This window comes from Podarcis filfolensis (genome assembly GCF_964270895.1).
Source record: "Podarcis filfolensis genome assembly, chromosome: 17".
In the NCBI taxonomy this organism is placed as follows: domain Eukaryota; kingdom Metazoa; phylum Chordata; class Lepidosauria; order Squamata; family Lacertidae; genus Podarcis; species Podarcis filfolensis.
The window spans coordinates 31316646-31340071 of record NC_139621.1 but is presented as its reverse complement, the minus strand read 5'-3'; the positions used below and the strand labels follow the sequence as shown (position 1 = coordinate 31340071).

Below are 23426 nucleotides of genomic sequence, written 5' to 3'. Positions count from 1 at the left end.
CTGCTGTGCTAGATTCTTTAGATACCTTCTATAATTCAGAGATTTGAGACAGATGTAGGAGAGACTCTCCAAAGGTGGGTGGGAGGTGTTGGTATTCCAGCTTGAAGGGCAAGGAAGCTGGCATAGAGAACCTAGTAAGGTACCCCCCATCCTGAAAACTCCATTTTCGAAGCAGCCTAGAGATTCTGTAGTTTTAACTTGAGTATTCCTCTCTTTACATTTCAGTTATGCCAAGGGGGATTTGGATTTATCATACATCACTTCCAGAATTGCTGGTATGATAAGATCATCCTTTATCAAATTGCATATTCTAGCTGCTTTTATGAAAACAAAGGCTTGAGCCTCTGCTATCGTTTAATTTCTTCCCAGTGATGTCCTTTCCGGCAGAAGGTGTTGAGTCTGCAATAAAAAATAACATAGAAGACGTGCGGTTGTTCTTAGACTCGAAACATCCCGGACGCTATGCTGTCTACAATCTGTCTCCGAGAACGTACAGACCCTCCAGATTTCACAATAGGGTTTGTAAGCCAGTGCTGCTTTGCCACTGTTCCTTTTGCCATTGCAATGTCTTCTTCTTTTCCAGTAGAAACTTGTAACCTGGTGCTTTCTTGACATGTGGGAAGCTGTAAGAGTTGCTAGGATGTCCTCCGCCTGCTTGGCTTCCCTGCACAAATGAGAATATTTTTGGAATGGTTTGGACTGTTTCCAGAATGCTTTAAAAATGTTTTTGGTATTGATGTGTTTAGTGCCCTGGGCTCCTTCAGAAGAAATAAATTATTATTATTATTATTATTATTATTATTATTATTATTATTATTATTACTTCTGGCCTTTGGCCATGTTGGCTGGAGGCTGGCTGAGACTGATGTAAGTTGTAGTCCAAAACATCTGGAAGCCACCAGGTTAGCGCAATTGTGTGTTCATATTTCACTCCTTTGTGGTTGACTGGTAGCCTCTGGATTTAGATGGGGAAACTTGGGCAGAAAGCATCGCTGTGATAGTTCCTCAGTGGCCTTAGGCGAGTCACAAATCCCTCACGCTTCTTGCAGCATTGTAGTACTGTAAAATGAAACATTATGCTTATAACCTGAGCTGCTTGGCTGAAATAAATGATAAAACATGTGAGAGAGACCTATTTTATCACACCCTGCTTTCTTATGCCAGGGATGTTAACTCCTTTCAGAGAATTGGGAAAGGGCGATGTGCAGGTTCTGGTTTCCGAAAAAGCGTGGAAATGGGTTTAGAGCAGCAGTATAAACAGATGCCATGAGACCAAAAGAAGACCTTTAAAAAATATACCTATACCTATATCAGTGCAACACTTTAATCTAAATTGTGTTATGTTGCTAAATCATGAGGACGATTGGAAATGTGCAGAAATTCAGCAAGGTTAGCCTAGCATCTTTCTGTAGTACATTCTTAACATCATGAAACAGATGGCAGGTCGTCACATGCCTGCTAAGCTGCTGAGCTTCCTTTTATGAAATTTGCAAAATATAATTGAGGGTTCAGAGTCTGAAATAGCACGCCTTGGCTTTGGTCATCTTGTCTGCTTCTGGAGATCTTTTTTGGGGTGGGAGGAGTTGAATATTTATTTCATTTGTTATATAGCAGGCTTGAAAGCTATACAAGTTTCTGATTAAAATTAGTTAAATCCATGCACCCCACCCTGTACTGTCTCTGAAACAGGTGTCTGAATGTGGCTGGCCAGCAAGGCGTTCGCCAAACCTTCAAAACCTTTATAGCATTTGCAAGAACATGCATTTATGGCTGAAGCAAGACCCAAAGAACGTCTGCATTGTGCACTGCCTTGTAAGTAGCAACAGGTCTGGAAATGCCCCTGTAGCTCCAACAATACAAGAAAGTTGGAAAGAAATGTTGACTCAAAATCCTCCACAAATGGATAGGTTGAATGGGTTGGGGGGGGGGCAAATAGAATGGTTTTAAAAACTAAGTGTTGTAGATTGCAAAGAGAAGAGAGATACCATAACGTAAGAGTCAACATTTGAAAGGTGATAGGATAGGATTGGAGGAGAAACCACTGAGCAGCTGATCCACTTGGAATTTCAACTCCATCACCCCCAAACCCGGTTAAACGTATACAGAAAATGGGGGATTTGAAGTACCGTATTTTTCGCTCTACAGCACGCACCCGACCATAACACACACGTAGTTTTTAGAGGAGGAAAATCCGTAGGCATTTCCTCCATAACACGCACAGACATTTCCCCTTACTTTCTAGGAGGAAAAAAGTGTGTGTTATGGTGCAAAAAATACGGCAATATGGAAGTTGGGACTTAACCAAACTGCATCAAAATGTCTAAGGAGTATCTGTACTCTATTCCTGTCACTGGAACAAAGAGAGCTTTCTTCCTCCCTCACAGACCAGAGCTTGTGCCTAATTGCTCGTGAATTCGGTAGTGGACTTGTGACATTTCTTTGACTGAAAACATTATCCAAGAGCTGGTATATAATAAATGACATTTTCCCATCAATAGCTACTGTTCCTACCCTTGTATCTTTTTTTTGGTAGGATGGAAGAGCCGCATCAGCCGTCGTCGTGTGTTCTTTCTTATGTTTCTGCCGTCTGTTCACTACGGCCGAAGCCGCTGTTTATATGTTTAGCATGAAGCGCTGCCCGCCAGGCATTTGGCCATCCCATAAGAGGTGAGCAATTGTTCAATGAAGCTGTGTTCTCCTATTTTCTTTTCTTTTTTGCAGAAGCCCTGATATATGTTATGAAAATGGAGATAGATGGAAAATTTAAAACAGGAAGGCGGGCGGGGGGGCGGGGGGAGTGCATCTCATGCAGACATTACACACTACATTGATTTTTTTGAATTGCATCCAAGGGCTCTACCTCTCCACCTCCGGCTAAGCCTAAATATATTGGGAGCCCTATTATAGATGTGAATGGCAGCTGGGGCTCTGTGAGGATCAGAGTCCAGCTGGCATGGCCCTCATTTCCAGTGTGGTGTAGTGGTTAAGAGCAGTGGACTTGTAATCTGGGGAACCGGGTTCGCGTCTCTGCTCCTCCACATGCAGCTGCTGGTGACCTTGGGCCAGTCACACTTCTTTGAAGTCTCTCAGCCCCACTCACCTCACAGAGTGTTTGTTGTGGGGGAGGAAGGGAAAGGAGAATGTTAGCCGCTTTGAGACTCCTTAGGGTAGTGATAAAGCGGGATATCAAATCCAAACTCTTATTCTTCTCTTCTTCCATTCATCGGACTTGAATATCTATGTAGTGCTTACTTGAAAGCACTTCACAGGCTAGCTGCATGATCCAGTGTGGTTGGTTCATTCTTTAGTGAGCAGGAAACAAGTGACACCTGCCACTCACCTGTTTGCCTGGAATAATTGCTGTTTGCCCCAAGCAAGTAGCAAACTATGCAGAAGTTGCAAAATATGGCCCCTTTCTGTAAAGAGTCAATAATTATTTGTGTGAGCTTTAACTATGCCCTATTAGATATGCATTCAGTAAGGTACACTTGTAAATACCCGCTTGTTTGACTAACCGTGACATGTAAAATCTCAGTCATTTTATTTCCCAAAGTTAAAACCATGCTTCAAGGTGGCTTACAATATATAAAAAAATTATGTAACTGCAAACATAACAGAAGTAGTCATAAACAAAACATTGAGAAGCACACAGACAAAGTGAACGATTTCCACATAAATCGTAAGAGTAAAAGTATAAAGATACACAAAATTAAAATCAACAACAGTACCTCAGCCCAAGAGTCTGTTCAGCTGCCTCAGTTATTGTGGCTGGAGTTAGCCAGGGCCCCATTCTTCAAGGCTAGGTGGAAAAAGGTCTCCAAGGCAGAGAATGTATTCTAGGCCTCATTTTCCTGGGCAGGGAAGCGTTAAAAAAATTGAAGAGAACTGCCCTTTTATTCTTTTCAGATAATCTGTGGGCCTCAAATGTTGGCATGTAACACACATGGCTAGAGGGAGCAGGGAAGTATTCCTGTGGACTAGAAACTTTTTGTGGGCTTGCAAAGCTGTGAACGACGGACCAGGGTGTGCAGTGTTGAGTTCATAGTTTCACCGACTCGAAGCATTGCATTGTTGGACTTCTGCTGCTTCCTTGTTTCCACAGGTATATAGAGTACATGTGCGACATGATGGCTGAAGAGCCCATCATCCCTCACAGCAAGCCAATCCTCATCAAGTCTATTGTCATGACTCCAGTCCCTCAATTCAACAAGCAGCGCAATGGCTGCAGGCCTTTCTGTGAAGTTTATGTCGGGGACGAAAGAGCAGCCACTACCTCACAAGAATATGATAAAATGAAGTAAGTGGGTAGCGAGACCTGAGTTTCTCGGGGATCCGTGTTAATGTCATCAACAGTCCAGGCAGAAACATCCCACTTGGCTTTTTCATCCTTAGCTTTCTTGTGTAGCAACTTGTGAGTAGCCCAGCTTCCTTTAAAACGTTCCTGTGAGAAGGAATAGGAGCCCCGTGTGCAAAGCTTGATGCAAGTTGGACATGGCTTTGCTGCCGCAATCCACCATCTCGCACCCTCTGGGCACCTTGGGGGTTGAAGAAATCAAATTGTAACCAGTTACAGTGGTACCGCGGTTCTCAAACGTAATCCATTCCATAAGACTGTTCGGCTTCCAAAACGTTCGAAAACAGGTGCAAAGGGCAGTCTGCAAATTGCGTTGGGAAATTGAAAAAACACGCAGCGGAAGTTGTTCGACTTCCGAGGCGCATTCAAAAACAGAAGCATTTACTTCTGGGTTTTTGGCGTTTGGGTTCCAAAACTTTCGTCAATGGAGATGTTCGAGAACTGAGTCTGGCACCCTCCAGATATTGCTGGACTACAGTTCCCATCATCCCTGACCTCTGGCCGTGGTGGCAGGGGATGATCGAAGATGGAGACCGACAACATCTGAGGGAGCGGGTCTGTGCATTCCCCCACCTGTGCCGTAATGTTTCTGAATTGCACTGCTGCATATTGACATTCGATGCCTGGTTTTTCTCCCTCTCCCTTAGGGATTTTAAGATGGAAGACGGCAAAGCTTTGATCCCGTTAGGCATAACAGTCCAAGGAGATGTTCTCATTGTTATCTATCATGCCAGGTCCACTTTGGGTGGCAGACTCCAAGCCAAGGTAAGCTGAAAAGATAGAACTGTATTTTATTTTAATTTTGGTATGAAACTCCGCCGGGGTTCTTGAGGGATATTTTTACTTGCCAATTCCTATTTCAGGCAATGCATTTGCCCACATGGCTGGACAAGACTGATTATAGCTGCCCTACATCTGGAGAAGCAGAAGATGAGACAATGCTTCACATGCTTTTAATAAACTATAGAAGTAACAAAGGGATCTCACTGGCCAAAGTCACTAATAATATCAGCAGGCAGGGAATATCTCTTTTGCAGTGCACAATATTGCATAACATTAATTGCTTCATTTCACATTATTTCTCTTATATCTTATTTGTTTAATTAATTTTAGAAATTTAATTATAGATATTTAGATACCGCTCAATGCTTAGAATTTGTATGTGGTGTTCATAAAATGTTGTGGTTTTTTTTTAAAAAAAACATACAGAGAATGAGAACAACTTAAAATTCATCACAAAGACAGAAATCATGTCCTGTCCTTTTCTTTCTTTCTTTGTATTGCTTTGCAAGATGGCATCAATGAAGATGTTCCAGATCCAGTTTCATACAGGATTTGTCCCGCGGAATGCCACTACTGTGAAATTTGCGAAGTACGTTGATAACCAGTTTGGTGATAACTTTCCTCAGCATAATGGCAATGAGTACTCCCACTTTAACTGCAGAAGTAGTTTTGCAGTTGTGTGTGTGTGTGTTTTAAACTGTAGCTTTCTCTTTAACACTCTTCTTTAGCTGTGTACGGTAGTACCTCTGGCTATAAACTTAATTCGTTCCGGAGGTCCGTTCTTAACCTGAAACCGTTCTTAACCTGAGGTACCACTTTAGCTAATGGGGCCTCCTGCTGCCGCCATGCCGCCGGCATGCAATTTATGTTCTCATTCTGAGGTAAAGTTCTTAACCTGAGGTAATACTTCCGGGTTAGCAGAGTCTGTAACCTGAAGTGTTTGTAACCCGAGGTGTTTGTAACCCGAGGTACCACTGTACTTTTTCTCTGAGCTATCACAGCATTGAAACGTGAACTGGAATTAAGGGTTCAGCCTCAGGCTGCAGATTGCATGGCTCAGCCCCTTTCCATCCTGTGTGCAGAGTCTCCCCACCAGAGCTGTTTGTTGCTTCTGACAACTCCAGACATGGGTTAAGCGGGTAAACCTGTGGGCACTCTGCATTTGGGGCTCTAAAAATTATTCATGAGCTGCTACAAGTTGGCATTCACCCGCGATGATGATTGTCGAGCGTAATAACCAAACACATGGGTGGGTAAGGCGAGTTTGTATCAGTCCATGTGACCTAAGAAACTGGATAGAGCATCCATTATGGCTGCCTGTTATTCTATTTGGTACCCCCAAATCAAGATCAACCACTCAAGGCCCCATTACCTTGAGACACTGACTCCCCTGCAGCTGCATAGGGCATTTGTTGGACTAAGGTTCCAACAGGTGCCCTCAGCGTATTTAGAGGGGAGATACCTGGGAATTCCCCCTATAGAATGCAGGTGCATTTATGGATTGCAATCAGGTTGAGGATGTCGTGCATAACCTGCTGCTTTGTCCCTTATATTCAATGCCAGAGAAATTTTTTTATCACCTGTTCTTGACTGTCTCTCAGACCAGTCCCCCAGGAGGTGACAGTTGAGTTCCTAGCTAATAAAGATCTCCAGGTGACATATCTGGTAGCCAAGTTAGCTCTGGCAGCTAAGAAACTCCGTTCTAGATATGTTAAAAAAGGTAAAGGACTCCTGACAGTTAAGTCCAGTCGCAAACAACTCTGGGGTTGCAGTGCTCATCTCGCTTTACTGGCCGAGGGAGCCGACGTTTGTCCGCAGACAGTTTTTCTGGGTCATGTGGCCAGCATGACTAAGCCGCTTCTGGCAAAACCAGAGCAGCGCACGGAAACGCCGTTTACCTTCCAGCTGTCGCAGTACCTATTTATATACTTGCACTTTGACGTTTTTTCAAACTGCTAAGTTGGCAGGAGCTGGGACCGAGCAACGGGAGCTCACCCCATCGTGGAGATTCGAACCGCCGACCTTCTGATTGGCAAGCCCTAGGCTCAATGGTTTAGACCACAGCGCCACCCGGGTCCCCTAGATATGTTAATGCTTCCTAATTTTAAAACCTCATGCTGTAAATTTGTATGTTTTTAGCTTTTATAGGTCATGTTGTGTGATTTCAGCTTTGTTCTTATTATCTGCTGTACATTGTAAAGGCCTTTGACTATATACAATTGATTGATTGATTGATTGATTGAATTTGTATCCCATTGGCTTCCCTGTGGCTTGCACAGAATACCTTCCCTGTGGATTGTGGTCTAATTCATTGCCGTCATCAACTTGTGTAAAATTGCTGCAGGTACGATCTGGATGCATGTGACATTCAAGAGAAATATCCGGACTTGTTCCAAGTGAATCTGGAAGTTGAAGTAGAGCCTCGGGACAGGCCCAGCACTGAGCGAGCCCCCTGGGATAACTTGAACACCAAGGGTCTAAATCCCAAGATCCTGTTCTCCAGCCGGGAAGAGCAGCAAGAAATATTAACAAAATTTGGTAATGAGAAAAATGCGTCTGGTTTTGTGTTTGAGCGTTTTCAAAGGCTAACGTTTCATATTGTGGGGGGATTTATCTCCCCTCCCCACCCCATTGCTTTGTTTTTACCATGAGCTCTCATTTCTTCCATCTCCTTAACAGGTGGCATGTTGCTAAATTTCTTGCATTTGAACTTTTTGCCTGTTAGGTAAGCCCGAGCTACCTAGACAACCGGGGTCAACTGCCCAGTATGAAGCAGAAGCCTCCAAGTCAGAATCATCTCCAGAAGGTGCTCCCATGGAGTCGGACTCCCCACCGAGCGGCAGCGCGGAGACAGATTTCTTCCACACACTGGATTGGCAAGGTAGGGCAAACCAATGGCTTCATCGCACTTCTCTGGTTGCTCCTGTGCTGTCTGTTGCTCGACACCAGCCTTGCTCTAGGCCTCCTTGCTTCAGTAGTCATCTTGACATCAGTGGGTTCATACTCTGTGTACTCAAGTCCCACAAAAGTAAAATAAAAATTAAAAATTCTGGGCTGAGAAAAGCTGAAGTCTGCAATGCTGACTAGCCACCAAGTAAGTGGTTGTGCCCAAGGACCCTATGTTGATATAGGGGTCTCAGGGGGGTGGTGGTGTCCACCTGCATTCCTTTCTCCTTTCTGGCCGGACCTCAATTCCCCTTCCCCCCCCCCCAGCGGAAGGTTCCTTCTGCGTGAAATTGTCCAAATCCCACAAAAAAGCCCTGCTCCCTGCCCAATTTGGGGGCAGCTCAGTCTTCCATCATTTCTGTGCAAAGGATCTGGAATGATAGTGATTAAAATCCCTCCATCCCTCCGTGAAATGTAAGTGTTTGTAGGAGGTCGGGGGGGGGGGAGTTTCAAAGGAATATTCCCCAGCAAATAAAAGTCAGGATTTCTCTTCGCTTCCTTCACTGGAGAGTAACAATTTTGCTTTCTGGGGTTCCTGTGGGTTTTGGTGGATACAGCCTTCCAGAGCTGCTGTCTTGCCATTAGGCCCATGTCCTCAAAGAATGTGCTCCTGTGCCATAAATGCCAGCGATTAAAGGCCCTGTGCTATAGCTGGCCTCCTCTCCCCATCATGGTTGCCAATGCAGAAGCAAAAGGAGAGCTATGGAGTGACTGAGGTCCACAGCACTAGGGCTTGGCAGCAGGCCCATTTGAGGAATGCGGATTGGGACCTTGGCTGCCCATGCCTTTGGCACTTGGCTGAATTTTACGTGGTCCTTGGCTTTATGGCACACTTATGGCAAGGAAGGGAAAAGGGCCTTACCAGATTTTGACTCTTGCTCCTCCCACCACCATCATGTAGCCTTTGATGGCTTACCCCCAAAGGAACATGTCCATTGATGGAGCAAAGGTTTCCCATCCCCGCCTTACTCCGTTCATCCAGTAAAAGTTGTTGCAGACTGGTGGAATAGCACCGTTACAGTAAACCTGTTGCAAGAAGGTGTCATGTCCTTCTCTTCACCCAACAGAAGGCAAAAGTTCCGAAGCGGCGCCTGAGGGACCCTTCCCCAAAGAGAGACCTCGGTTGGTGGAGGAAAGGGATGACAGCGAACCTTCCGACGAGGAATTTGCTGCCTTTCCCAGTGAGGTCAGACCAGTTGAGGAAATGGTGAAACACGCCCTGGAAAAAGAGGACGGTGAGCCGCTGTTTGAAGCTGATTTTGACACTCCCACTGGTCAGCCAGAAGAGACTCCCACAGAAGACAGCGTTGACTTGCTTGGGCTGGATTCAGAAGCTCCCCCAGAGCTGCTGCAGCCTCCTTCGGAGATGAAGAGCTCCTCCAGCAACGCAGACTTGCTGAGCGAACTGTTTGTTGGCGGTGCCCCAGAGAGTTCGGAAGACTCTACCGCGGACCTTCTAGGAGGAGGAGCAGAATTCTTCTTTGGTGGCCAACCACAGCCCTCCACGCATCCCCACCAGAGTAGTGCCCCCTCAACGGGAGCCACCTCTTCTTCTGCAGGTACGTAACCGGGCCTTTCCTTTCACTGGAATTCTGATGGGCAGCTGGGTCCACTGCCATCCTAGAAGTGTCCACAGTAAGTCCGCAGACACGGACTGTTGAGAACTGTAGAGCACTTTTACTTTAATTTTTAGATAGGTTTCCAGATGGCTCTGGCGGGTTTCCGGCTGGCACTCTTGTCAAAGCCCTAGCTGAGCTCTGGAACATTTGAGTGGCTTCGGCTTCCATCAGCTCCGGCTGGTGACCCAGCTGCGCCTTGGTGTCATCAGGGATAGCCTAGCTTGTGTCGCCTATGCTCTGGTAATCTCTAGGTTAGATTACTACAATGCATTCATTACACGTGGAGTTGCCTCTGAAGGCGGTTCGGAAACTTCAGATGGTGCAAAATCCTGTGGCCGGGTTGCTCTATGGGGCAAGACAGTTTGAGCATATTACACTGATCTTGGCCCGGCTGCAGTGGCTGCCAGTTAGTTTCCAGGCCCAATTCAAAGTGCTGGTTTTGACCTATAAAGCCTTAAACAGCTCAGAACTGCAAACTGCATCTCTCCATATGAATCTGCCCGGACCCTGAGATCATCCTCTGAGGCCCTTCTTCATGTGCCTCCTCCGCGAGAGGTCCAGAGGGTGGCAGCATGAGAGTGGGCCTTTTCTGCAGTGGCTTCCCACTTGTGAAATGCTTTCCCCCTTCATTATCTATTTTTAGGTGCTAGACAAAAACATTCCTCTTCAACCAGGCCTTTGGCTGACCAAAATTTTATACCACTTTTAAAGATATTTGTGGGAGAGGATTATTGGTTTGTGGGGGTTTTTTTGTTCTTGTTTTTATCATGTCCTTTGTGTTTTTTATATTGTATTTTTATGTTGTGAACTGTCCTGAGATCTATGGATAAAGGGCAGTATGCACATTTAATTAATAATGATAATAATCTTGCAGATGCCATGATCTGTCTCCAAAGGAGAAGGGCGAATTACAGGATCGAGGCAATCTCACGTGCCAGTAAACCACAGTGCAGTCTGATTCAGCTGTTGCCTTCTTCGCAGAGTAATGGGCATTGGGGAAGGTGCTTGGGAGCCTCAAAGTTCCTCCTATAGGGAACACAGAAAGAGTCTTCTGGATCAGGCCAGTCTAGCCTGCCTGCCCATGAGGCAGGATGAGGCTGTCATCTCAAGCAGTACCCCAAAGGGTGCTGGTCTCCCTGTGGTCTCCCTGGCCTTAAGGAGTTTGCCCCTGCAATGGGGAGCAGCAGAATGTTTTGCTCAGGTGCCAAAACCCCTCAGGAAGCCCCCGAGGCCAGTGGTCTCATCCAGCATCCTCTTCTCAAAGTGGCCAACCAGGTGCCTCTGGGAAGCCCACAAAGAAGGACCTGAGTGCAAAAGCAATTTCCAGCAACTAGTATTTAGAAGCAGATTGCGTCAGACAGTAGAGTGTACCAGTTAGGGGTATGAGCCCCACTGATAGTCTTTCCCTCTTCAATGAAGATTAAAAAGTTACAAATCAGAACTTTGCAGCAGAATGTCTCTTAGCTGGCCGTAGTGTAAAATGAGTACAAAATCAGCATACACTTTTTGCTAGGCAGTCTCTCCAGTGGAGTTAAATAATTTGTTTGGGACTGGCCACACTTCCAGAGGTTCCCAAAACTCACCAGTGAGCTGTGACTTTGGCTGTTGGCCATCTAATAAGCTGATCTGCTTTCTGGATTCTGAATGATTCCTTGAAACAAGAAGCATCCACTTGGATTAAATGCCTAGAGCAGGCATGGCCAAACTCGGCCCTCCAGATGTTTTGGGACTACAGTTCCTATCATCCCTGACCACTGGTCCTGTTACCTAGGGATGATGGGAGTTGTAGTCCCAAAACATCTGGAGGGCCGAGTTTGGCCATGCCTGGCGTAGAGGTTGTGCGCTGGGAGGAAGCGGGGGGAAATGGACCCCCTACTTTAGAATGGTTTATCTTCATGCAGAATTTAATATGTGGTGTATTCTGTTCAAGGGACCATTTACTTTTTTAAAAAGTTAAGCACATTTGGTAGAGCGTGAGACTCTTAATCTCAGAGTCGTGGGTTTGAGCCCCATGCTGGGCAAAAAGATTTCTGCATTGCAGAGGGGTGGACTTGATGACTTTCATGGTCTCTTCCAGCTCTCTGATTCTGTGATCATCATAAACGTTAATTATTGGGTCTTCCAATTGCTGGAAACGCAGTTGTAACATTGAAATATTTCCTTAACACTAGGGCGTGGAGGCAGGTTGTGGAAGGCAAGAGCAGCCTGGTTTTGTCATATGACCACTCCCAGAGGAGGACCAAAAAAACCCGCTTTGGGGAAGCGTCTTGTTCCGTTGCTTGTTAATATACATCTTGACGTCGCAGGAGAGAGCAACAGTGCTGTGATTGTTTTGAGTGCTTCCAGATAGGGGATTGCACGCGGGGCCTCAGCTGGCTCTGAGAATTCGCTTGCTCATTATTGAATTCCTGTTGAAGCGTGATGAAAACTAGCGGTGCCAGGGGCGGTAGCTTTAACTACCTGCTTGCACCGGAAATAAAGAGCTGGTGGGATGGGGAGGTGTTCCCTAAAACGGGCAGATTCCTTTTCCATGGTCGTATTCAGAATGGACTCAGTTGAGCTCTAGTTTTGACGGGTGGCTGTTTCAGAACCGGCCGGGCTCTAAAAGCATCTTGGCCTGTGAATACAGCCCTGTGGCAAGGTAAGAGTGTCAGCCAGGCTCCCTGCTGGCCATTGCTTGCCACTCCCTGCTAACTATAAATACTGTCCTCTGAGCAGCTCCAATTAGCTGCTGCTTGACAGTGCTCAGTGAAAGACCTTCCGGCTGGAGGCTGCCTTTTTGGCATCCTTCCCTTTATTTCACAGCCTTTGCAGTCACTGCTCTTTTAAAAAAAAATTAAAAAGGAAGAAAGATCAGCAATGCCTTCCATTGTGCAGACTGGTACAGTATGGCTTTTTAAATGTTCCTATTAGGAGTAGCAATTCCACTTGGGTAACTGTTTCTGCTAGGGGAATCTTCCAGCTTGAAAAACTTTCCACTTACTTCATTTTGCAACTTGATTTGTTTGCATGGAATTGTTACTGGGCTTGCGTGGTTGACGTGACGTCGTAGGGTTTGCTGGGCTTTGTTTTTTCTTTATAGGGAGAAAAGGGGGGACTTTACAGGCAGCAGATCGCCGTTCTTCCTGTTGCTGATTGGCAGAAATCTTTGTGTTGTGCAATAGCGTCTAAACCCCAGTGACAGGGGTGGGTGGCAGAGGGCAGAGTTGTGCTAGTATGCTTGGAAGCAAGATACCCTAAATAGTTTTGTGTGCCGCCTTCTCATATTGCCCATGACTTCTTCTTTTTCATCGGATGTCTTGAAGCATCTCAAGTAACACCAATAATGCTGTGTTTTGTCTCCAGCTGACCCGTTTGACCCATTCACAGTCTCCTCGGGTTCCGACAATCCGACTCTTACCGGCCCCGATCTATTTGGTGACTTCCTTAGTCCGAATGAACCAACCGCACCTGGTACATTTCCTTCCACACACAGCGCACCACCACCTTCCTCTAGCACAGACTTCCTTAATTTAGGTAAGTGCATGTTTAATGTGCCTTCCTCACTCCCCCTCTTCCCCCGACAGTCCCATAGCCTGTTGAGTGACATGCTCCACTCAGATTAGTCAAGGTGGATTAATGTCTAATGGATCAACTTGGTGGTGTTGCTATTTTAACAAGCTTTGTGTCGCAGGTGTATGTCTATCTTTCCCCCTGTAACATAGCTAAAGTTTTGCTAATTTACCTTTTTACAAGCTCCTTTTGCGTGAAGATAGTTGAAATTGGGTTCCCAGCACATCGCATTTCAAAATTATTAAACCCCCATAAGTATTCCACCTGCCACTGTACTCCAGCCAATATTCTGGGAGTTAACAGTGTATGTTGCCATACAAACTGTCACACACTTAGCTGTGAAATTGTGGGCAAACTTATTCCATGCTTTGAGTTAGCATTAAGGCATGAAATTGACCACTAGCTGCAGAAGTTCATTTCAGCTTCTAGAAGGATAGAACAAATCGGCTTGTTGATTTTCAACACTCTCTATGTGCTGGCATCCTTAACCATTTGTGTCTTGTAACAACATTTTGTACTGCCTGGCACTTATAGATTGCATATCCCTTTAACAAGGAGCTAATAATTTAAGTACTATCTTCTGTATGGTGTAGGAAGTCCGATAGCACTTTTTTCAGTTTAAACAAAGCAAGCTAGAAGATAATGGCTGGGTCCCGACTAACAGCACAACCCCAACCATATTTACTCAGAAGTAAGGCATATTGAATTCAGCAGGATTTACTCCCAGGAATTGGGATTACAGCCTAAATTAGTTGACTTCAATGACACTTAAGTTCAGCTAACTTAGATTTGAAATCAAATACTTGAGAGCTAGTGGTGGTAACTATTAATTGTTTGGCAAAACAGTTCCTTTAGGCCGGAAAAGGTAAAGGAGGTGGAGATACATAAATGCAGAGTTTTAGATCTCTGAAATCATAAAGGCAAACATAAATAACTATGCCGTTATATTAAAAAACAAATTGTCTGCAGACTTGTGCCTGTTTGTATCCCATTTTGAATTCCTCTATCTTCTTTTCATTCTGATTAAAAAACAACCCCGAAGAATTGAATGCAGACACCTGTGGCAATTATGGCATAGGCACTTGCTTTTAATCAAATCAGCAAGAATGCTATGAATTCAGTGTGCTGTACACAGATCTGATCAAATGCCCGCTGCACACAGGAGGACTCTCGTTTTCTTCTGTGCTAAGAAAATGCATTCCCCACCCCCCCAGCTCATTTAAGGAAAGTGGAGAAAACTGCAAGTTGGAGCCACTGGGCCGACTTTGCAATTGCTTTTTACTATACGCATGTGTGTTTCCACCATAGGCACAGGGAAATGAGAGATCAGGTCGCAGCTATTTCCCCCCTTTTCCTTACTGATTTATTAGAATCCTGTTGTGTGCGAAAATGATGTGGGATAGTGTCTCTGTGTTGGAGCACAAGATCAATGCCGCTCAACACAAAAAAGCCCTAGCTGAAGGCTTGCATGTGTGGGTGTTAACAGGATGTGTAAAATAACCCTGATCTCCTACTTGTAACAACTCTGAACTCTTAGAAGAAGTATGCACACATTTGTTGTTCAGGCTTCTCTCCTGATTAAACCTAAAAATAGCTGCTTGTGGAATCAGGAAGAGATCTCTCTGCCGACTTAATGGCACACAAATAGCATCCGCTTTTGTACCTTAGATAAAGATGCACAGAGGCTTTCTAAAATTATCAGCTGTGGGTCACTGGATGAGATTTGCTGGCACGTTGGGCAGTGACCTCTGTGGTTGTCGTGAGCATCGTTGGGATCATGCTTAGGTTGACAGGCGCCGACACAGGAAGAGGAAGACATTGGGGAGGGGGAGGGGTGGGAAACCTGGCTTGGAGGAGGAGAGGATCTCCTCCTTCCTCCTTCTGTCACTTTGGAAGCAGGAGCAGGGATTCCAGCTCTCCTCCCCCCAACCTCCTTGTGGAGACTTGAGGCTGGGGAGCCTTGATCAACCAAATGAGGAAGCTGGAACAGCTTTGGTCGAGGGCAGTGCAGGATTTACCTACAGTGGTACCTCGGGTTAAGAACTTAATTTGTTCTGCAGGTCCGTTCTTAACCTGAAACTGTTCTTAACCTGAGGTACCACTTTAGCTAATGGAGCCTCCCGCTGCCGCTGTTCTCATCCTGAGGTAAAGTTATTAACCTGAGGTACTATTTCTGGGTTAGCGGAGTCTGTAACCTGAAGCGTCTCTAACCCAAGGTACCATTGTATATATAAGCTAAACAAGCTATAGCTTAGGGCCCCACTCTCTTGGGGGCCCCCCAAAAAATTAAAGGGAAAACCCCTGGATGTACATTTCCACAATATAAGATAAAAAAAACCTACATACAGCAACAGTGTTTTGTGTTGTGTAGGCTCCCATTTGTTATGTGCAAATGGCTTTAGATACCTATTAGGTCCATAAATTACCATATAGCATATATTCAACACAAAACAGCGACAATTTGTTGTTGACAAAGGACAGCTGGACATATAAAGGCCCGCATTATCTTCAGTAGCTTAATGGCCTCATCAAACCTAAATCCAGCCCTGGTCCAGGGTGCAGCCTTGTTGCGTAAAACCAGATGTCACCTTTGCAGACGGGAGAAGACCCAACCATTGCAAAAGAGTGCACACTTGCAACCTCAACATTCCCGCAAGGCGTGAGAAACTTGAGAGGGAGTGCACCCCTTTTCAGCTTTGAAAGCATGGAACGGGGACTTGTTGGGACATAGGTTGCTTCTCTCTGGTTCTGAACTTAACAACAACAACATTTTATTTGTACTTCTCTCCCCCCCCCCCATCTGACTGAGTTGTCGTCCACTCTGGGCAGCTTCCAACATATATAAAAACATAGTAAAACATTAAACATTAAAAAGCTTCCTTATACAGGGCTGCCTTCAGATGTCTTACCAGCGAGAAGGCCTCAAGGGCACAACATTGGCAGTCCCTGAGCTAGATGGGCAAATTGTTCCATTTGACGTAAGCCGGGTTTCTGTCTCATGGACCATTCTGACAGGACCAAGGCAATGCATGAATTAAGCAAACTTAAAAAACAATCACTGAAGCGGTCATCTATTCATGCCTCAGTGTCCCATCCCAGCACAAGTTATCTCCTTGGCTGATTGTGAAACCAAGGTTTTCACATTGTCAAGTTGCTCTTATGATCTTGTTTCAAGACTTACATGTTTTCCATTACCAGCTTTTGAAAATAACAACTTACTGCGGTTTTCTGTGAAATTGTTCTGGCGACTGCTTTTGTTTAGTCTGTTTGGTGTTGTATTATGATTTACTAGTACTGTTATCCTTTTTAATCACAAAAGATGTGATTAATAGGGGTTGCAATGTGAAGTGTGGGCGTTATAATGGAAATTCTCATTGACTGGGCAATGCATGAAATCCCTAAACTGAATTAGCATTTCTCTGATACCATTTGGAGACTTATACATATTGCCCAGTCTACAAGATTCTCTGCTTATGCTGTCAAGTGCATGCACATTCTCTGTTGTGTTGGCCTACATGCATACTGGATGGTCATGTACAGAATTCTGCTTATGCACATTCCCCATTCATATCTTATTAATTCATATATCTACAGTTGCCTTATGTTGAGACAGACCCTTATTCCATCTACCTCAATATTGTCTTTTCCAAAGTTGGAACAGTCCCAGACTTCTCAGTGTTGCGTTCTCTAGAAAGACTGGCCACCAAATTTGTGGTCCTGCATAAGAGGTACTAAGGTGGTGAATGCAAGGAGACAAATCTTAAATGGAATCACCATGCCTCTTCTAGATGGCGGTGGCTGGATTGAGAAGCGATAGTATGTGTATCAGTCTTAGACAGGCTTAAATCTTATGTCATGCTGAACCTGTGTCTTCCTCCTCAGGACATCCTGTTTGTCGTCTTTAATTAGAGAATTAAAAGATCTTCTGAGCACAGTTGTCTTAAGGCTTTGCTGGAGATCTGTTAGTACAGCAGCGACAGAGATTTCTGTGTCTTTTCTTAAATAATCTCTGTACACATACCCATTTTAACAGTGAACAGTAGTTGTGATATCAGTGCTCTAAATAAATACTTGACATAAGCTTAATAAGTTTTGGGTGCAAGTTACAGTGTTACCTCGGCTTACATACGTTTTAGGTTACATATGCTTCAGGTTACAGACTCCGCTAACCCAGAAATAGTGCTTCAGGTTAAGAACTTTGCTTCAGGATGAGAACAGAAATCGTGCTCCAGCGGCGCGGCAGCAGCAGGAGGCCCCATTAATTCCAGAACGAATTAAGTACTTAACCTGAGGTACCACTGTACTAAACATTTCATCATGAGCAGGAGTAAGCAACATGTGGAACTGTGTTCTGTAAAGCCTGATGTGTGCCCACCTTGCCCAGTGTTCGAAATTAGCCAGGTGCCAGGCACATTTTGTACCTTGCGACCAACCACTTGTGACCAAGTGAGGATTCATGGATGCCAGGATGGTGCCTGACATCTCCGCCATCTGGAGGTGCATGTCTTGGGATCATTGGCTCTGGACTGTTTTCACACACAAATGCCCCATCCTGTGGAATTCTATCAGTTCTATTTTATCTGCACAGTTGGAATGGATTTCAGGAGCCAAAATGCTTTTTCTGTGCAACCTGAGCAATTGCCATTAAGAAAAAGAGATTGGAATAGCAATAGGCCTATACAGTGGTACCTCGGGTTAAGTACTTAATTCATTCCGGAGGTCCGTTCTTAACCTGAAACTGTTCTTAACCTGAAACACCACTTTAGCTAATGGGGCCTCCTGCTGCCGTGCTGCCGCCGCCGCGCAGTTTCTGTTCTCATCCTGAAGCAAAGTTCTTAACCCAAGGTACTATTTCTGGGTTAGCGGAGTGTGTAACCTGAAGTGTATGTAACCTGAAGCGTATGTAACCCGAGGTACCACTGTATATATGTGGACTGTCCCTAGATAAGGTGACTGTTCTTCTTTAAGTTCTCAAAGCTCTTCACCTAGCTCAAGGTTATCTTACCCAAAATGGCAACTAGACATTCCATTTTGGTGACTTCAACGTTATTTTAAGGAGCCATTTGGCCCTTAGCTTATATACCTGAGTTTCTATAACTGCCACTGCTATAAAGCAGGTTAAAACTGCTTGAAAGCCTTCTACCTGAGATGCCTCCCTCCTTGGCTACAGACAACTCTAACTTTTAGTGGCTAAGTGCTACTCTTGTGATCACTTTAGGACTCAATGTAATCTTTAGTCGCCAGCAGAGAAGGGACGGCAGCATATTGGTGGCACATCTGCCTTGCATGCTGAAGTTTCCAGGTTCAATCTCTGGTGTCTCCAGTTCCTGCCTGAAACTAGAGCCACTGCCGTCAGTGTAGGCAGTACTGAGCTTCATGGACCAAAGCTCTGACTAGGTGTAAGGCAGCCTCCTATGTTAAGCACAGTCTCCTGTAGAGGCATGGATAAGGTAAAGGTAAAGGGACCCCTGACCATTAGGTCCAGTCGTGGCCGACTCTGGGGTTGCAGCACTCATCTCGCTTTATTGGCTGAGGGAGCTGGCGTGCAGCTTCCGGGTCATGTGGCCAGCATGACTAAGCCGCTTCTTGCGAACCAGAAATGCCGTTTACCTTCCTGCCGGAGTGGTACCTATTTATCTACTTGCACTTTGACGTGCTTTCAGACTGCTAGGTTGGCAGGAGCAGGGACCGAGCAACGGGAGCTCACCCCGTCGTGGGGATTCGAACCACCGATCTTCTGATCGGCAAGTCCTAAGCTCTGTGGTTTAACCCACAGCGCCACCCGCATAAGCTCCTTGCTTATCAGAGCTGTGACACTCTAGCCTGTGTCTTGGTTGTCCAGAGAGAACTTTTAGCTGGACACACAGAGCAACAAGGCCTCTGGGACACCTGCTTAGCTACACCAATGACCTGTGTTAATAGCTTTCATTTCTTGGAATGATAGAGATGCGCAGGGAAGGGGAAGTTTGTTAGTTATGGGGTCCAGATCTATAGCCCTGTAGGCTATGGTTTAGAGCTTCTGTATCAGATGAATGTCCAGTAAATAATTTTAGAACGGAGCCACAATCAACGTACCGATTTGGCTCGTACTATTTTCAGTGCAGTTATAGACTCAGCTGCAGCTGCAATTTAATTATTTGAAAAGTGCAACAAATTATTTTGATTAGGTGATCACTTACTTCCAGGTTTGCAGTATTTGGGTTCCACTGTACTGAATTCCATAAGTTAAGTTACACATGTGAAGAAGAGCTGTATATTGTCTGCTCTGAAGCTGTTGCCAAGCCATTTGGGTGACCCCAAGTTATTGTTTATAATGTCATAAAAAGAGCTCTGCTGGAACAGAATGTGTGTGTGTGTGTGTGTGTGTGTGTGTGTGTGTTAACAAACTCTAATTGATTTCTAAGAGATAATTAAAAAAAAAAATCCAGTATAATTGCTGCATTTGAATCTGTATTCCTTGTTAAGATTACGCAGCGTTACCTGCCTGCTTTTACCTTATCCCTGAATTTTGGTTTGCATCCCTCTAGGGAATTTGACACCAGACCCACCTAAAATGGCTTCCTCCGCAAGCCAGCCTGACCTTCTAGGCGGCTGGGATTCCTGGGCAGATGCCCCGGCAATTAGCACTGCGGCGCCTGCACCACCGAAGAAGTCCACTTTGGAAGGTATCGTGCAAGGGAGTCACTTCCTTTTATTTGGCAGCTGGCGGTATACGCAGAGCTACCAAAACATTGTGTGTATGTGAAACACTCGGTCATGTAATAGTCTTAGATTTTTATCAAATAACATAGGAAGGGGAGTCTCTCCCAGCTCACACTGCAAGGCAGATTATTATTATTATTACTGTTATTTATTCAATTTATATTCCCCCCTTTATCAAAAGTTCCCAGGGTGATGTACAACGTTAAAAACACATTGCAGAACATCAGTGATAGAAATGTAATATAAGCATAATAAAATGCATACTGACAGACAGCCTAATAACTATGGTTAGCAATGCAGCTGTCCCTGCCTTATTCCTTCTAAAGCATTAACTGAAAGTTGACAGCGTACACAAGGCGCAGCCTAGCATGCCTTTTTAGCAGTCATATTCACCTGGGACTGGAACAATATAAAAGGAGATTGTCTTAGGTGAGTGTGTGATTCGATGTAAAAAGCACACAGATAACAATTAACACCAAAATGTAAACTTTCTTAATTTGATAAAGATTAGGACAGGCAAGATCAAAATTCCCAAGCCCCTCTGCATTGTTAAACAAAAAGTCATATATGTATGTATGTATGTATACACACACATATACATATACATATACATATACATATACATATACATATACATATACACATACACATACACATACACATACACATACATATACAGATCATAGCATGCGAAAGTGTCAGTCGTAAGGAATGAACAGAAGCATATTTCATCCATTGATTGAGAAGAATGCTGAATAGTGTGGCATAGCAGTATTTGAAGCCACCCATGTGATATTTTGTAGAGCGTAATAATTGTGTCTTATTACATAGGCCCGGCTTTTACGACAGGAGGACCCACAAACGCCACTTCAGGCCTTTCATTCAGTCAAGCAAAATCACAGAACTTTGACCCTTTTGCTGACCTTGCTAACCTGAGAACCGGCCTTCCAGGTAAGTGTTTAAGTGACCAATAAAAGAAAGAAAAGGGTTGCAGTAGAGTGTGTTTATCCTGTACATTCAGGGTGGATAATGTAGTTAAAATGCTGGAGCGGGTCTGTAAAATAAAAATGCAGTCATTTCGCTACAAGAGTCCTTGCTTACTTTGTTTGGTGTTTGGTTCTTGTTCAGTGTACTGGGGCACCTCTGCAGGATACCCCTCTGTGCTGTGGGGCTTTCCCTCTCATCGCTCCTCAAACCAGCCATGCAGAGAACGTGTTCAGAGCTGAGTGTTAGCTCTCACGTTTGGTGTTGTAGGCTTTTTGTACAAGGCAACCAAAGCCCTTTAAACTTGTGAAGTTTTTAGTTCGTGCCGTTTTTAAAGGTAAAGGTAAAGGGACCCCTGACCATTAGGTCCAGTCGTGGCCGACTCTGGGGTTGCGGCGCTCATCTCGCTTTATTGGCCGAGGGAGCCGGCCTGCAGCTTCCGGGTCATGTGGCCAGCATGACTAAGCCGCTTCTGGCGAACCAGAGCAGCGCACGGAAACGCCTTTTACCTTCCCGCCAGAGCGGTACCTATTTATCTACTTGCACTTTGACGTGTTTTCGAACTGTTAGGTTGGCAGGAGCAGGGACTGAGCAATGGGAGCTCACCCCATCGCGGGGATTCGAACCGCCGACCTTCTGATCGGCAAGTCCTATTCTCTGTGGTTTAACCCACAGCGCCACCCGTGAATCTGAGAGATCTAGGCAGAAAGCTGAAACCAAGCAGCATCATGCCATAAGATTTGCATCCTGGCATCTGAATTTGGTTGCTTGTAAAGAAGTTATGACCGTCTTTGGGAAGTAATGCTGGGGAGTGGGGATCCATTCAGGAACCAATACATGACTAGCTACAAGGCAAGGTTGGGGAACTTGCGGCCTTCCAAATATTATTGGGCTTCAGTTCCCACGGTCAATGCTGTGGGATGATGGGAGTTGTAGTCCAACGTTGCGAGGACCACAGGCTCCCCATCCTTGCCACAGAAGATGCTGGCATGCTTGTTTTCATAGGTTTAAACCCAATGGAATATCTTTTTAAATTAAAAAGCAAAACCCTGATCCTTGCTTTCCAGGGACTTCCAGCGGCGGATTCTCAACCGGCAGTTTTGCTCCAAAGTCAACTCAGAAAGCAGGGAACCAATGGCAGGCAAGCAAAACGCAACCTGCTAGCACATCTTGGCAACCCCAGGCACAGCCAAAGGTGCCAGAACAAGCTAAGCCGAGCGCGCAGCCGAAAGCCAACTACACTGTGAATTTCAGTGTCATTGGAGGACGAGAAGAGAGAGGCATCAGGGCGCCTGGCTTTGGTATGTTTCTCTACCCGATGATGATTATTTTTTGCATATATTAGTTGCTTGGCATATAAGAGTCTCCCAAGTGACATACAAAATCTGAAACCATAAAGTGTGGCATGAATCAGAAAAAAAGAACAGTGCATTACAACAGAAGCCATACAATAGCCTAGATAGCAAACCCAAATTAAACAGCAGCAAAAATATACCATCAGTGCGCAGCAAAATCATCATAATCCATGATATGCATTGGAGAAAAGATAATTTTATTGATCTAGTCGCTTCTTTGGTCTGTAAAGCCCCTTTGCAGAAGATTACATTTGCTTCTGAGTAACAGTGCGATCCCACACTTTCCCAGGTGATCGGGTTTGGATGGAATTTAAGCATGATGTATGTGGCTTCTGGTACATATATATGATTTACGACTTTTCACTTCTGTGTCGCTTACCCAAGTGAACTGGGAGCCTAATCCTTTTTATCTCATTTGCTAGGGCAAAAACCCAAAGTTTCAGAAAACGATTTTGAGGATCTTTTGTCGAATCAAGGGTTTGCAGCTAAAACCGACAGAAAAGGACCAAAGACCATTGCTGAGATGAGAAAGCAAGAAATGTCTAAAGATATGGACCCTCTGAAACTAAAGGTTGGCTGTTCTTATACCAAATAGTTCTCATCCTGCAACTTCTGGTTTTTGGAAAAGCAGCGGTGTGCCATCTAAGTAGGGGAAGTTGAAGCATAAATGTGGAGGAGGGCGGTCCCTGGATGATGCACGGCTGTTGGTTGAGAGGGGAAAGTGGGGGGCCAGGCCCTCTCAGAAGCCCCTAGCCCATGATAAAAATAAAAAAGGAGGATCTGTGAAAACAAAATAAGGCACCAAGCAAGGGTAGAGTTGTTTATATAATTAGCGGACCAGAGAGGCTGCAGTCTAACTTTGTGCAATCAGAACTGGCATACTTTTTAATAATATTTGTGAAAATTGTAAATTCTTTAATGCAACAAAATACATTAACACGTAATCAAAATAATAATAATAATGATGATGATGATGATGTGCCTTTTACCAAGTCATGCATTTGACTTGCCTAATTTTGCAGCTGTAAGCTGAGTGTGCGTGTCACGTTCTGGTCTGGTGCGCATAAAAGCGAGTCGCAAAGTTTATCAAATGCCAAGTGGCTAAAACCTGAGGCCTCTTTTGAGCTTGGG

General features: G+C 44.8%; 1 protein-coding gene across 3 annotated transcripts in view; it reads left to right on the top strand.

Moving 5' to 3' along the window:
• The window catches only part of GAK (cyclin G associated kinase), a 75759-nt gene that overhangs the window by 40505 nt on the left and 11828 nt on the right, over positions 1 to 23426 (top strand). The window contains exons 12-26 of one of the 3 annotated variants that reach the window (XM_083592870.1): positions 226 to 275; positions 370 to 518; positions 1690 to 1812; positions 2534 to 2667; positions 4103 to 4297; positions 5002 to 5119; positions 5647 to 5726; positions 7482 to 7675; positions 7863 to 8018; positions 9151 to 9642; positions 13048 to 13218; positions 19782 to 19919; positions 20788 to 20907; positions 22008 to 22241; positions 22718 to 22866. In XM_083592870.1, the coding sequence (XP_083448996.1) occupies positions 226 to 275; positions 370 to 518; positions 1690 to 1812; positions 2534 to 2667; positions 4103 to 4297; positions 5002 to 5119; positions 5647 to 5726; positions 7482 to 7675; positions 7863 to 8018; positions 9151 to 9642; positions 13048 to 13218; positions 19782 to 19919; positions 20788 to 20907; positions 22008 to 22241; positions 22718 to 22866 (2503 nt within the window). The remainder of the gene's footprint in view (positions 1 to 225; positions 276 to 369; positions 519 to 1689; positions 1813 to 2533; positions 2668 to 4102; positions 4298 to 5001; positions 5120 to 5646; positions 5727 to 7481; positions 7676 to 7862; positions 8019 to 9150; positions 9643 to 13047; positions 13219 to 19781; positions 19920 to 20787; positions 20908 to 22007; positions 22242 to 22717; positions 22867 to 23426) is intronic. The other 2 variants (XM_083592872.1, XM_083592871.1) reach the window with 2 other exon arrangements.